The sequence below is a fragment of the Carassius auratus genome, chromosome 6 (genome assembly GCF_003368295.1).
Source record: "Carassius auratus strain Wakin chromosome 6, ASM336829v1, whole genome shotgun sequence".
NCBI lineage: Eukaryota > Metazoa > Chordata > Actinopteri > Cypriniformes > Cyprinidae > Carassius > Carassius auratus.
Window position 1 is genome coordinate 6,713,763 of NC_039248.1, and position 16,357 is coordinate 6,730,119.

The window sequence follows — 16,357 nt, forward strand, 5'->3', positions numbered from 1 at the left end:
AAATTTCCTAGATCAACCTTGGGTTCCTTTTTTGTTGTGTTGCTTGCTGCTGCACAATGGTGCTCCATAGTTGTGTCCAATGTTTCTACATTTTTCATGTATGTTATAATGTCTTTCTTTCATGACGTAGACCATGGAATAGCAACTGATTTACAGTTGAGATACAGGCTTTCACAAAAAACTAAATAAATTATAAAATTATAAACCTCACAATTGAGCTTTTAAACCAGGGGTGAGTCAGAAGTATAAATTATCAAATTCATTCAATTTCAAGGGTTATGTGCGGGGATTTTAGCATTGGTCTGAACAAAACCTACAGACTGGATTATTGAAAATGAAAATTCATTCTCTGCCAGTAGGAGGCGCTTTTGGAACATCAAAGATATAGAATGAGAAAAGTGTGAAAAAATATAGCCTATATTGACGAGGAAAGTCCACTGATGAGTTACCAGCGTAAGACTGTGTTCAAATTCTAATTCAAAAAAAAAAAAAAATTATATCCATCAAAAATAACTGCGTATGTGTCCTATACTTGGTTCCTTCTCATAAATGAGTAAGCAGCATTTAAGACAATTATAAACATACAATACACACTGTTTCTCAGTATTTCATTACAGCTTCGGATGCATGATATTTTTTATCTCTTTCAAGCAGGATACACAACAGAATTGTCATGGTAATAAACACCGTAAACAGCAACTGTTTACGTGTCAGCGCTTAATGCACATTTCCTATATGAAAAGCATTTTAGGGGGCCCTTGGCTTTTGGGGGCCCAATGCAGTTGCCTACCTTTGCCTAATGGGTAAGTCTGCCCCTGATGTAGGCTATATGTTGTGAAATTGTCCATTTACAACTCTGTGACAAGTCATCACTGATGCTGCCCTGAACACCACATTATACCATTTAGCTTTTCTACTGAAGACTATTGAATGTATGATAATAAGAACATCCATGTTGATCCTGGAACAACATTTTAATCAACCAATCAGAATTGAGATATAACTTTTCTTGAAATATCATTTTTAGGCATGCAATCAGGGTTAGGTGCTTCTACACTCAGCTAATTAATCAGTTAATCAGCTACCATTTCACACTGATTTTAGGAATAAATTAAGTCTATATTTTTGGACAATAATATTTTTGGACATCAAAAGATCCACATCTATCTATCTATCTGTCTGTCTGTCTGTCTGTCTGTCTATCTATCTGTTTGTGTGTGTGTGTGTGCGCGCATGTGTGTGTGTGTGTGTGTTTGTGTGTGTATATATATATTGAGAAAATTGCATCAGTTTTGGTTTATAAGAATTCAGGATCAGGCTGTGTATTGGTGCCTGTTCTCCTTAATTAATGCATCAGGGGACTGTTTTTAACAGAATTTTTAATTATATTTGATCACATTTTAGTGAGGCATTTCGAGATGTTAAATCATTTAACTAAAACTGTATTTTCATATTGCCCGAGGGGACTGTTGCATAATTTATTCGAATAGATCATATTAGTCACCTAGAGACACTTTTTACACCCTGTGCAAATGAGTTAGAAAGTTTGACCAATGGAAGCACTAGACAAAATACAATTAAAGTTTTATAGAGAATTTTGTATTTGCCACATTTTTTATGACATTAGACTATTCAGTTTGACTCTATCTCCTTGTCCAGATACTGAGAGCTGTTTTTGCATTTGGTTTCTTTCAGTATCGCTACTTAAACACGAGGAGGCGCTATTTCCACAAATCACACGACTAGTTCCATGCTACAAATATTATAACTGTAGTGTATGTAGTCTATTGTTTTTATAATTTAAAATTACATTTATGTGTTTTCTTTGATTTTATAATATCTTCCAAAAGATTTAGTCTAAAAAGCTTTGACCTTCGTTTAAATTAAAGTGAACTAAAGCAGACACGGGATTGAATAACTTGATATAATTGCGTGATCTGTTTATTTATGTACGTATTCGTTCATCCTTTCGTTATTTGATTTTACATTAGACTAATCATTTAGATGTGTCAGCGAGGCTGGAGACGGGACTGAACCAGAACGCTTGTTTGCAGTGTAACGGGACACTCGGACGAACTGTGTGTGTGTGATGTCACAGGAAACCCGTTACACACTCCTTTGCTGCTTCAGGGGCCTCAACTCATCACCGAGCACATCTCCCAGTACACACTACACACTACGTACTGAGAACGGAGAACGGGACCGAGCTGACGAGGTAAGAGCGAGAATTTATGAATCTATGTCAATATGTAAATGTATTCGTACGACGCGTATTTCTTGATCTTGGTTTCTAAATAAACTCACCGCGCACTTAAGTAAACTTTACTATTGGCATCCTGCTGTGTCAGAAGAACTGAGATAGAAAACTTATTTCAGTCTATTTTCTTTTCTCAAATAATTAAATTCTATGAATTGCTGTAAGCGTGATGAGTCGCTCTAAATTTGATGATTTATTAATTTTGCTTGTTATTCAAGAACCTTTAAAACTCGCAAGGTTCCTTTACCAACTTAGACTAAATCACTTTTTTGTAGTAAAGACTGACAGTTATTGATCTCCGTTTGACTTAAATGTTTTAGCACAATCATCAGTGTTCAGAATGATAACATTTGCATTAACATTTAAACATTACACAAAAATAAAATGGAGAGCGATAAACTGATGTTATTGCTTAATATGTCATATATCTGCCAGTATTTGGCAACATTAAGGTTATAAGCATTAACTTGTAGAGTGAAGTGGTTGTTCTGCACAGACAGACTTGTCAATGCACATTTTCTTTCTTTCTTTCTTAGTTAAAAAAATTCGAAAAATATGTGTTTATTTACATATGGCAATAATTTGCTGCTATTAAATTATAATTGCCGGTATTACAGTCCTGGTGACACCCACTAAAAAGAAAAACCCTTATCAGCTGACCACTAATTACCAGTGATGTCTTTTAGTTGAACATTGAGGTTTATAGCTGTGTTCTGGATAATGGATCTCTTGAGCACTTAACACATTTAATAGTTTTAAAGAAGACGTGTTTTAAGAAAAGTCATGAAAGTCATTTAGATGGTTTGGAGGGTTCTCACAAATCATATTATTTTGAGTTGTATTAAAACTTGACATAGAGTACAACTGTTACTTAAATACAAATGTCAACCGCTTACAGATTTCACATTCAATTTTAAGGACTTGTTATTACTGTGTTAATATGAAAGACGTGCACACAACCAAGACCTTTTTTTAAAAAAGGCATGAGATTTCAGCTTTTGAAATTTCTTTAAAAATGACAGTATGATTTCAGTATGATTTTCTCTGTGAGTTTGCATATTATTTGTGCTGGAAATGAGGGAGGAAAGGAAAGGACGTGATGTGTGGCCAAGTAGATGCTTGGATTTTGTGCTCTGCATTTCACCCATCCAAGTGCACACACACAGCAGTGAGAAGTGAACAAACACACACACACACACACACTGTGAACACACTCCCAGAGCAGTGGGCAGCCGTGGAGCAGTTGAGGGCTATTCAAAGGTCTCATCTCAGTCGTGGTATTGAGGGTGGAAGAGGGTGCTCTATAACCATTAAGCTACGACTGCCCCCTTGCATACAACTTTATGCTGTGTCACTTTAAGTGAAGAGTGGAAAAATTTGGTGTTATATCCATGGGTGTTTCCTAAACGGACATGAGTTAAACTAACTGTCAGTGGGCTTCCTGATTTAATATCTGAAAAGTGGCTTTTTGCGACCAGGCCCAGTAGAGAGAGAGTGACAGGAGAGAAAGGGAGGGAGGGAGGGGGGTTTGGGTTTGAGAGAGAAGGGTTTCTGGGAAAGTCACATCTATAAACCACTCCTTTAGCTACACAGGAAGGGCAAAAAGTTATCATGTTTTAGCCCTCTGTTTCTCCACCAAATGCTGGGGTCATCCAATCATCCAAAACTTCCAGGAAAACACTTTATTTTCACATTCCTATTAGAATGACGTCTAAGTGATTTATGCTCACCGCCAACACCTGAATGGCCAGATTTATAGCTGTTTTTCCTCTCTTTAAGTAGTTTTATGAAATGCTTTTGTATTTCATTTATCACATCTCTTTTTAATGTAGATTTATTGTAAACGCAATCATCAAGAAAATGTTCAGCCGATTATGAAAAGTCATTCATCAAAGCATACTTAGTACATTCATGCTGACAATTCATAGTTTCACATCGCCTTTCTTTTTTTTTTAACATATCTTGAGTTACCCTTACTATAGCTTCTGCATTTCTGTCTAAACTTTAGTTCTCAAAGTATTCAATATACAAAGACAGTATTGCTATCTTGGTATATCTTGGGCACCTGATAAATTATATGGATATGGTAGATACCAATTCATCTGTTCTGTGAAGTGGGATTAATTTTTCATAATGAATCATGCAATACAAATATTTTATTATGTAGTATCTCAGTAAATGGCTGTCTGATGATCTCAAATGAGGTACTGAGAGTGGATCTGTCAGGGGTTGGAGCTTACAGGACTGAGTTCTTGCATTCATTTAAATGCTGATGTCCCAGAGACACGGTGATTTACATTGCTTAGAGGAATATGTTTTTGCCAACTGGAACAGAATTGGCTGAACTACAAAACTATTGTAGACATACTGGAGGAATGGTGACAGTAATGTAAAGGTTACAGCCAGAGCAGTTGATTCATTTTCAAACAGGTTTCCAGAACACTGTCTGACGGGACAAAGATCTGGCCCCAAACTCTTGTCATTGTTTGCACAAATGTTGCTGTGTTGAGCTGGCTGGGATGTTCAAATCAAGCAGTGTACCACAATGTTTACACTCTTCAGTAATGCATTCTGCAATGTCTCAAAGTTATCCCTATGTATTAGGAGAGAGTAACAAGGAATTGTTTTTTTTACAGAATCTGACACACTGGATACTGTAGAAAGAAATTTCTGGCATTCACTGAGCCTGCAGCTATAACAGTTCTGGCTTGTGCAATATTCCGTGTTAGATAAATGTATACCTATTTAATTCAGACAGAATAGTTTATGAAGTCTCTGTGTCATTTTGCAGTGAAACTTCTGGAGGTGTTATTTGGAGCTTTAGTCAGAGATCTCATTCTGAGACCCACCAAAATACTTCAGCAACAGTTAAAAATGCATGAAATCATTGCGTTACATTAGATTACATCAAACCTAGTGACATTTTAAACAAAATATGTCAGAAAAAGAATGTTTGCTTTCAATGAAAAAGTGATATACAGCTCAAAATAATTTATTTTTGTTGGGCTATCAAACTTATTGGAAACAGTTTATGAGGTTACTCTGCTTAGACACCACCTGGTCCATTTGAGGAGAATATACATTTTGATCAGTTGGTAATAAAAATGACTAAAATGGCTCAGACAAGGTGAAGTTAACAAGGAGCTCTAGAATGAAGCTCATCATTTGTTTGCATGTGTCAAATGCTTTGATATTTAGTATTTTAGTCCATGTGTAATCAATGAACAATTCATGCCATTGTGGTTTAATTCAGTGGGTGCCCAAATGTAGTTTTTTATTTATTTATTTTTATGATATCATAAGGTGGCTTCCATACCTACCTACTCTATCCCTATTAACGGTCTCTTTTTCTCTTAAATATTCTGCATTATTTGAACTCTAATATCTGAAATAACAAAGAGAAATGAAAGAAGAAAATTATATTTTATGTAATTATTCCCTGTTTCCAAACAGAACATAATGCACTCCTTCTCATGTAATTAAATCAGTTAGAGCAATGTGTACTGTATATGTAATACATATATCATTATTTATAAAGCAAAATACTGGTATTATTATAGTAGTGCAAGATAAAAAATCTTATGCAGAAATTTCTTCAAAAGTTGCCATTATTGCCATTTTGCATCGAGAAATATTTCCTGTCCAAATGGAAGTTATAAAAAAAAAAAACACACGCTCGCTAATTGACTTTGTCTGGACTTCTGGGAAGCTTGTTCATTTTTAAGACTAAAGACAAATCCAAATGGATAATTTTCCACATATGAGTCTAGTCATGTGGTTTCGGGTCCCCATCCAAGCAGGAAATGTTTGGAGGCTGAACAAAAGAATCACATGACGTTTCAGCCCCTCGGCCATGGCCATACCGACAGGTATTAATTTAAAAAGGAAATAACAACAGAATCAAGGCAGATGTTAAAGATGTTTTGGAATGCTCTTGATAGTTCCACATGGAACACCATAAAAAGTATAAATCGGGGTTGTGTATAATCAAACTGTAGTCCAGGATGCCATAAAACATTAGCATTTAAAAATAGTGAATACTTTTTTTTACAAGCAACTTTATTGTGGCTAAAACAGATCTTCCTATGCTTTGAAACTGATTTATGTTGTTATCTATCAAGCGAGCCAAAACAGCCACGGTGAACCGTGTAATGCATGTTTAATGGCGCCTTCTTGCCTTTTGTGGCGATTATCGGCGTCCTGATGGACTGAACTTTCGTGTAAAGCAGGCTTTCTGCCCTCTTTTCCAACTTAACAACAGCTCTGTTACCGCACTCCTGGGAGCGACAGTAGGTCGACAGTTCACCTGGCTCCAATGACTTGTTTTCTTGGAACTGGGAATTTACTGTCAGTTTGACAAAAATAACCATTAGAAATCCTTTAGGGAAATCCCTAATTTCATGTTTTCATTGCAGCTCACCTAAATCCTTTTTTAGCTTAACAATGAACCTAAATCTATTTGCAAAGTGTCTGGTCATTGCTCAGTACTTTTGATGTAAAACAGAATACTCTGTTTGCTTTCAGCGGAAACATTCAGATCATTTGGAGACACAAAAACCGAACACTGGAACCATGTTTGGATGCTGGATTACCTCATTTCTCTTTCTCTCAGCAACCTCTGAGGTATTTGTTTGTCATAAACAATTTTAGACAAAAGTTCTAGAAAGATTTATATCATTTTATTGGGTTAACTTTTCTAGCTACTGTAGCTATTTATTGTAAAATAATTCATCATTAACTCAAGTGTATCTGATCCATGAAAAGTTTTGAAGTACTCAACAAACAATAAGTAGTTTGAGTGTGCAATTATGCCGACAAAGAAAGATTTGTTTTCTAAAGTTTATGTATCTTTCATCTTTGACGTTCGTTATCTAATGTCAATCTTTTGTTTTTCATATTTTGGAATAGTTTTTTGTGGTGGCCCTCTCAGAGAACAACACTGGAGGTACGGCGCAAAAGAAAGGCCATGAAATGGACTTCGCGCGTCACAGTATTTTGACCGCCCAGTTTGAATGTTACCAGAAGATTATGAAAGACACTAATCACAACAGAACAGGTGAGAGAGGTTCATATTTCACTCGACTCTGAGTAATAGCAATAAACTACAACTCAGTTCATCTTTAACTTGGATGCTCTTACGAATATTAGGGGGCATGGACCGAATCGGATGATGTTTTGTCACATCCTCCTGGAACTTACAGGAAGGCTCTTAAGTAAACAGATGATTAGTTGGAAATATTTTGTTGGGTGTGTCCTACAACATGCATTTATTCATCTACAGAAGCTCAGCATCAGCTGTCTGGTCTCTGAATTAAGATTCGTTGCTGTCTTTGAGACACAAGTTACAATTGAAAGATGGTGATTAAAGATTGACAAGGGGAGGCGGATGTTCTGTAACAGCTGTTAAAAGCTGCTTGGCAAAGACCCCCAAAACTGAGGATCCATTTGCAACTCACTAGAATGATACAACATTTAAAGAGTGCAACAGTGTCCACCCACATTTTCTGCACAAGGTTTCCATTCATTTTTCCCATAGGGATTAAAAAACCCCCATACAAACCAATGCAGCTAGCTATAAGGTGAATCACAGCATTACAGACTTGGAATGAAGCAAAAAAGATTTTGACGTGTGAGTGTGTGAATAAACATTATAGTTTACATTTAGCGCAAAATATGCACAGTATATACTGTATTTAGAAATATTTAAGTACCGTATTTTCCGGACTATAAGTCACACTTTTTTTCATAGTTTGGCTGGTCCTGCGACTTATAATCAGGTGCGACTTATTTATCAACATTTATTTTAAATGAACCGAGAGAAATGAACCAAGAGAAAACATTACCGTCTCCAGCCGCGAGAGGGCGAAGACATAGAGCGCCCTCTCGCGGCTGTAGACGGTAATGTTTTCTCTTGGTTCTTGGTTCTAAATAAATGCGACTTATAGTCCAGTGCGACTTATATATATGTTTTTTTTCCTCATCCTGACGTAATTTTGGACTGGTGCGACTTATACTCAGGTGCGACTTATAGTCCGAATAATACTAGTTGAGAGTGTGATGTTACAAGGGAGTGGGTGTTTTCGGCTGAGAATTTTGGCGTTATTTGTTCTTGTTGACCTTTACAGTATCATGAGTAATGTAGTTTATACCAGTAAATATCACTGTTAAACATGATTCTTTGAAATATAGGTTGAAATAATGCAAACTTATGGCTTCAAAAAAAGCATATTCCATTGACAACCTCAGAGATCACAGTATCCACCTTTAAGGATCAAGTTATTGTTAAAACTTACTTTACCTATGGAGAAAATGAATGGAATATTTACTTCCGGAATCCAACTGCTGCATCTATATGCAGATTTATTGTTATTATTGATAAAAAGATCTTTACTGTCTGTACAGCAGTCTTGTCTGAGTAGCCGTGTAGACACCAAATACTGAGACCTGTTTTACATGCACGGTTTAAAAAAGACTAAGACTACAAGTTGCAAGTTTTTATGTTTTTAATAACTGCAAATAACTATTGCAGATGGCTCTAAGTGTAAACGGACGTGGGATGGGTGGATGTGCTGGGATGATCTGGATGCAGGGGTCACTTCATTTCAGCACTGTCCAGGCTACTTTAATGATTTTGACACCTCAGGTGAGTGGCATGTTAGATTTTCTTTTATTTTTTTGCCCATTGAATGAAGGTTGCTTAATACTTCATATAAATGCCTGACTAATCCAAATTGTGTTTTATCAGAAATGGTAACGAAGATTTGTACTGATTCTGGCCACTGGTTCGTTCACCCAGAGAGTAACAGAACATGGACGAATTACACAGGCTGTACGCATAAGTCTAATGATCACAAAAGGGTGAGATCTTATTTAGGACTAGTAGTCCGTTCTATCGATTATATTGCATTTGTTCAAATGGTAAGTTTGTATATCTATCCTTGTTTTCTGTCCTTCTTTTCAGACAGCATTTAATCTCTACTACTTGGCTTTGATTGGTCATGGATTGTCGCTGATATCTTTGTTTATTTCTCTGGGGATTTTTTTCTATTTTAAGTAAGTAATGTGGAAAAACCTTGTCACCATATCATATAAACGTACCTCCCTTTCCAGCCAGTCTAATATAGTTTGCTGTTTTCTTCCACTCAGGAGCTTGAGTTGTCAAAGGATAACTCTGCACAAGAATCTGTTCTTCTCTTTTGTGCTGAACTCGGTTATAACCATCATCTTTTTCACTTGTGTTGTAAACAACCAAGAAGTAACACAGGTCAACCCAGTAAGTGCACAAAAAGAATAGTGGGCTCTCATGTCACGCACAATATGACCTGGAATTTGTATTAAGAATTTGAACAGTGTCGTTTTGATTTGATATTGATGTTTTTGATGTTTTTTCTCCTAGGTGAGCTGTAAAATATCCGTGTTCATCCACCATTATCTCCTGGGCTGTAACTACTTCTGGATGTTGTGTGAGGGCATCTACCTGCACACACTCATTGTGGTGGCAGTGTTTGCTGAGAAACAGCACCTCATGTGGTATTACCTCCTAGGATGGGGTACGTTTTTAAATTTGCCTTTCTAAAATGCACCAAAATAAAGCAGCTTTCTGTTTTCTGCTCACATTTAATGATTTCATTCTTCTTTTCAAATGTTTTCTAGGCTTCCCGTTAATACCTGCATTCATCCATGCAATATCCCGAAGTTATTACTACAATGACAAGTGAGTTAAAATGAACAGGAATTTAAGAATTCTAAACGTGCTTAATGAATCTTGTTCTATAATGATTCCAGTAACATTTCTTTTGAGGAAGCTTCCCTTCTCTTCATAAGTGATCATACAGTAGTTATATTTGGTGAAAACAGTAAAAAACAGTATTATTATAATTTAAGTTAACATTTTTCTATTTTAATATTTAAAAATGTAATTTATTTCTATGATGGCAAAGCTGAAATTTCAGTGACCATTCATTCAGTCTTGATTTTCTTGATTTTAATATGCTGATTTAATGCTCAGGATATATTGTTATTAATATTTTACTGCAATACACTCCCATTCAAAGGTCATTGTAGTAGCATGGGACTAATTTAAAAAACTGAATTAGTTCTCAATTTCGAAATTCAGTGTCAAACAAATTATGTTCAGTTCATCCCAGCTTCTGTCAGGACACTGGAAAACAGTGACCAGGCAGAGTCTCTGCAGAACATCTTGTGAAATCATAGCAGTGATGTCACCCAACAGTTCAAGTGTTCATGCGTGCATTGGTTCTGCTTTCCGTAAATCGAAACTTTTCTTACGCTTTTTTCCGCAGCTGTTGGATAAGCTCGAACACTTCTCTGCTCTACATTATTCATGGTCCCATCTGTGCAGCCCTGTTGGTAAGTCTGTTTTTCTTTTTCTTGTTTTCTTTTCTTCATTTTCTCAGACTTTATATCTCTTGGATATCTTCTACCCACCTTTGGAAATCTATTTGTATGATCTTGATTTTAAAAAATCAGCTTAAACTCTGGCAGTATTAATCAAAGTGCCGGGTTCTCTTTGTTGTTTGCGCTGAGGTCAGTTCTGATTGGGAATGAATTTCAACGCAGCCCATAAAAGCATGTAATGAACACATGTTCAGTATCAAATGAACCTTGGACTGACTTCTGCAGTACTGCAATTGCCAGTTTAAAGCTGATTTTGTGTCATTATAAAAAGTAATTGCTGTTTACAAGAATAATAATACTTTCAGAATTGGTTGATGACAGATATCCAACCAGTACTTACAGGAAAACATAACCGTTTTACGAGGTGGCGATTTCATTTATATGATGTGAATCATACAAAAATGTGTGATTTTTACAAAAAATGCAAGGTCGCTAATAAAAAAAAAATTAGGGCCCACCCCTACTGGGATGTATGCCGATTGTATGAAAATGTATGGATGAAATCATACAAATTCATATGAATTAGCCAAAAGTCACCAAAATATGAAAAGGCCATGAGAATGTGTTTGAATATTACAATCGCAAACTATTAACCAATTCTTAAACTATTTGGTCCACCACCAGTCTTGAATATATGATTATATCCATGCCTGTTTATATGACGATTCACAGGTATCTTGATAGCCTTGTACTGTATATCTGAATATGTATTTCCAGGTAACATAACATAGTCCAAACTTACTATTAATCCATATTTGAATGTACAGTGGGGTCCAAAATAAATGTTTTATGAAAACCTGAAAATAAAAAGAAAGTTAAACATTTCGAAAAATGTAGAAATAAATATGTGATCTAACAGTGTGTCTTTACTAGTTTTGGTTTAGAAGTAATGCAGTGCATTCCTTTCTTTCTTTCTCTGCTTGGTTTCCACAGGTTAACCTCTTCTTCCTTTTAAACATTGTGAGAGTGTTGATCACTAAGCTGAAGGTGACCCACCAGGCAGAATCCAGTCTGTACATGAGGGCCGTCAGGGCCACCTTGATCCTGGTACCTCTGCTGGGCATTCAGTACTTACTGCTGCCCTACAAACCCGAAGGACAGCTCGCCTCCGAGATATTTATACACACAATGAACATACTTATGCATTACCAGGTAAGTGTTGTTGACAACAGGAAAATAATAAAAGTGCAAATAAATAAATCAACTTGGAATATAAATATACATATTTGAAGTTTTAATTAATTAATGTTGAGATATGTAGTTAAATGTAAAAAATACAATAGTTTATTAAAAACTCATTTTTATATGCATCTTGCATTAAATTGCTGAGCTCAAAGACCTACTGTATTTTATCAACATTAAATGAAACCAACGGCTTTTTAATCACTTGGCGAATTAAAAAAAGATATGCAATTTGTAAATATTTTTTATAAAACAGAGAGTCCCAGTCCTTGATTCTGATTGGTTCAGCCACATTCAAAGCTGTTGTAAACTATACTAAAAACATACACCTTTGTTTACTTCTATGTGTTGCTCAGCAACCACTTTGTTGGAACCACAACTGTTTCTGAGGAACTACATTGTCTGATGGAAGAATATGGTTTTTATTTACTCCGCTTAGCATCGTGCCTTCATCCTTACCCTTAGCTACCCTTAGCTGTTATCCACCTTTTTCCTCAATGCAGAAGTAAGCCTTTGGGTGAGACTTCTGTTTCATTAGCCGCTATAAGTAGAATAACAACATGCAGTAAATGGTAAAACTGTTTGCACTACAAACCAGTGTATTTCATAATTAAGATAATACATTAAAATAACATGATAAGACTTTCAAAATTTTCAGATTTTCAACTTTCAAAAATAGCTGGAAGAAGTGGACGCAGATGAGACCCGAAGCCAGACCCATAGAATTTACAAATGGCCGTGCCCATTTTTATAACAAGAAAAAGAGGGATAAATTCACTGTAAACCACGGTTTCTTGAGGCTTATTGCTTCAAAAAAAAAAAAACATTTATACATTTAAATGATAATAAAAAATGTTTAAACATTGCAAATTGTGCATTAATGATATATTAGTTAGATTTAACAGAATTTAAAATGATTAATTAAACACTTTTAATCTCAGTTAAGTTTATTAAATTGTATTTAAATATTTAAATCTTATTGTATTTAAATGAGTGTTGTTAAATCAAATAATCATGATTAATTGCATCAAAATATATAAATAGCCACACACATAAATGTATATATTTGTGAAATATTTACATGTATATATGTATTCTAATTATATATGATTTATGTTATACATAAACATAAATATATATTACATATATTTCTTAAATATATACATGTACACACATTTTATGTAAACACAAACTTTTATTTTGGATGTGATTGATTCCGATTAATTGCGATTAATCATGATTAATCGATTTGACAGCACTCATTTAAATCCATTTTCCACATTTTTTGTTGATGTGAAAAGTGATTTATTTTTCTTTTTAACTAACACTTTCTTTCAGTAACTTTGAAGCTTATAAAATAATCTTTTTTTTTTTTTTTTTTTTACACAGGGCCTTTTGGTTGCCACTATATTTTGCTTTTTCAATAGCGAGGTAAGCAATTTCAATGCATTCATAATTGTTAATGTTTTCCTTTCGTGTAGATCAAAACATACGGATATCTGTCATTACATAATACTTACTATCAGTCTGTATTTGTTTGTTTAGGTTCAAAGTGTATTACGAAGGCACTGGAACCAGTACCGCATCCAGTTTGGCAGCACAATTGCCAACACTGAGGCCCTGCGTTCTGCATCCTACACGGCCTCCTCCATGACGGAGGTCCATCGATGTTACAGCATCGACAGCCACATGGAAACTCTAAACGGAAAGAGTTTTCACAATCTGGAGACCACCATTCTCCGATCAGACAACCTGTACATGTGAGAGACTCTTCTCTTTGACCCTTGGGGGAACAGCCCCATGGAGAGGACCACTAACTGAGATGCATGTGAGAAGAAGCCTACTGGACATTCATCTGGTTACTTTGGACTACAAACACCCAGAAGACCTTCCTGTTCCGTAGAGGCCTTAGTTATCTCATGTTATCTGGATGGGAACTGGAGAAAATACTATTTTATATGGAATATTAAAGCCACGTGAACCTTTTCCATAATGATCCAGTGGAACACTTTGGAGAACGTCACACATTGTCAGTCTTTCATATTTCTTTATTGAAATGAAGGTGTTCAATGGGTGAAACTATGAACTGAGGATCATACCTAATGAAGCTTTTTCTTAATGGCACTGTGTTGTTTTAGTGAATGTTGAGCCCCGCTGATGCATTGGATGATGAATTCCACATCTATGGATCTATGGAATATTCTGGCTCAAAGAACCTGTAGTAGAAGAAAGGAATAAACAATGAAAGAGGCGAAATCACTACAACGTGATTCCAGAAGATACTGATGATCTTGTCCTGCTCTTTTTGTTCATCCTGAACTCCATCTTGTTATCAGTTATGTGATTCGTATGTGACCCTGGACCACAAAACCAGTCTTAAGTCGCTGGGGTATATTTGTAGCAATAGCCAAAAGTACACTGTATGGGTCAAAATGATAGATTTTTCTTTTATGCCAAAAATAATTAGTATATTAAATAAAGATCATGTTCCATGAAGATATTTTGTAAATTTCCTACCATAAATATATATCATAACTTCATTTCTGATTAGTAATATGCTTGCTTTGCTTAGAACTTCATTGGACAACTTCAAATGTGATTTTCGCAATTTTAGATTTTCTTGTGCCCTCAGATTCCAGATATTCCAATAGCTGTATCTCGTCCGAATATTGTCCTATCCTAACAAACCATTTATTCAGCTTTCAGATTATGTATAAATCTCAGTTTTCCAAAAATGTACACTTAAGATTGGTTTTGTGGTCCAAGGTCACATTTTATGTGAAATTTTTATCCACATACAGGGCAATATTGACAATATATTCTATGTATGCGAAATGTTTTATTGTCTCTTAGGAGTACTGAGTTTTTATATATAAGTGTATATATATACTTTGAATAAAGAAACCAAAACCGAATACAGTTACTGTCTTCAGAAACTAGAGTCACTGTCAACATAAATTCCCCTGCTAAAAGACTAGCAGATCATGGATAAATTAGATGAACCAGTCTGGACTAGCATGTTAATTCTTGCTAGTCTTTTCAGCAGGGTTATCTTATTTACTTTTGATTCATCGAAATGTCTGTCTTAAACTAATTTATCTGTAGTTCATATAAATCTCAGTATAAGTGAATCTTGTTCCAAGGCAAGTTACATTAGTACACGTGGGTTTACAGTTTTTTGAGATCTACAGATCTACAAACAGAGATGAGATCTCTATCTGTGTCTCTATGTCTGGAACATACAGATGCGTTTGGCGCTTTTTTCATTGTTGTGTTTCTTAAAACATTTAATGTGCACATGCTGGATAAATAAACATTCATATTTTGAGATGTAAATGCATTTCTATGTTTGTGTCTTCTGCATGTTTTCATTTGTATTAAGAAATGAATGTTATTATTATTGGAATCAGTCTTTCCATGAAGAACTTTTAACCTTTAGATTATTAAAATATTCTTCACAGCTAGAAAAACATGCTCCTTTTAAAGGTATAGCTTGCACAGATATCAAAATTCTGTCGTTGTTTACTCACCCTCAAGTCATTTTCAAACCTGCAAAAGTTTCTTTCTTCACAAACACAAAAGAAGATATTTCAAAGAATGTGGTATAAACAGAAGAAACAGTTGGCCACAGTTATTGACGTTTTTTGGTTTTGAGCAGAAGAAAGAAACTCCTACAAGTTTTGAAACAACTTGAGGGTGAGTAAATGGTGAACTATCCCTTTAAGAACAGTTCATGGAAAGATTCTTTAGGGAACTCAAAATGGTTCTTTGAAATAACTGTGAAAACACTATTTTTATATATCTAATTTTTTATGTTTAAAAACTGACATTACAGATTCATAATAACACCTTGTACAATTCAGACATACCACCAATTCATAAAAAAAAAAAAAAAAGACTTCTTTGCGTATGGTGTGGAAAAATACGTTGAAAACATTGTCACAGTTTTCAGATTGATGTATAAACACTTCAAAAGCAAATACAAGTTTAAACATGAAATTATTTGAAAAAAGTGAACAAGACTAGCATGAATGTGCACGTGTTGCTGTAGTCAGTTACTTACTGGAGAGATTTAGTCTCAAATTATTTCCTGTTTATCTGACAGTTGTTCCTGTTTATTCTCCAACTTCCAATCTCAACAATTATATTCGCATTCATTTATAGGAGCCTATTCTTTGTGATAAAGCTGCATGTTAGTCACAAGGAACATATTCATTCAGTGTCACTGCAAATGTGATCAAGTTATTATTAAAGTAACAAAGATGTGTTCCTGCAGTGAGAACATTTCCCACTGGAATACTGATGTTTTTAAATGTGTTCTGTTAAAGGCAGCAGATTACTAAAGATACTGTTGGAGGTCACTTCACAAAGGGATATGTGAGTGCTCCAACAGGAAGTGTAACTTCCTCACTAATATACACATACAAGCATGCACACACACACACTGTGGAAAAAAAGTTGCAGAAGTAAACAGCGTGCAGCTGACATGTGTCTCTGCCT

General features: G+C 35.2%; 1 protein-coding gene across 1 annotated transcript; it reads left to right on the forward strand.

Moving 5' to 3' along the window:
• Window positions 1-2,119: 2,119 nt before the first annotated feature.
• LOC113092943 (calcitonin gene-related peptide type 1 receptor-like) lies at window positions 2,120-15,197 on the forward strand. Its single transcript, XM_026258744.1, has 13 exons — window positions 2,120-2,215; window positions 6,782-6,880; window positions 7,166-7,313; window positions 8,787-8,900; window positions 9,003-9,115; window positions 9,219-9,310; window positions 9,404-9,530; window positions 9,654-9,807; window positions 9,911-9,971; window positions 10,561-10,627; window positions 11,609-11,827; window positions 13,247-13,288; window positions 13,403-15,197. Exons 2-13 carry the CDS (start codon window positions 6,830-6,832, stop codon window positions 13,619-13,621), a joined length of 1,407 nt encoding a protein of 468 aa, XP_026114529.1. The 5' UTR covers window positions 2,120-2,215; window positions 6,782-6,829; the 3' UTR covers window positions 13,622-15,197.
• Window positions 15,198-16,357: the final 1,160 nt, after the last annotated feature.

What these genes read in the sequence shown, in the direction of transcription:
- LOC113092943 (XM_026258744.1), top strand. Translation starts at nt 6,830, where the DNA reads ATGTTTGGATGCTGGATTACCTCATTTCTCTTTCTCTCAGCAACCTCT. An exon ending in CACTAATCACAACAGAACAG is followed by an intron (nt 7,314 to 8,786) that starts GTGAGAGAGGTT and finishes TAACTATTGCAG; the next exon opens with ATGGCTCTAAGTGTAAACGG. An exon ending in TAATGATTTTGACACCTCAG is followed by an intron (nt 8,901 to 9,002) that starts GTGAGTGGCATG and finishes GTGTTTTATCAG; the next exon opens with AAATGGTAACGAAGATTTGT.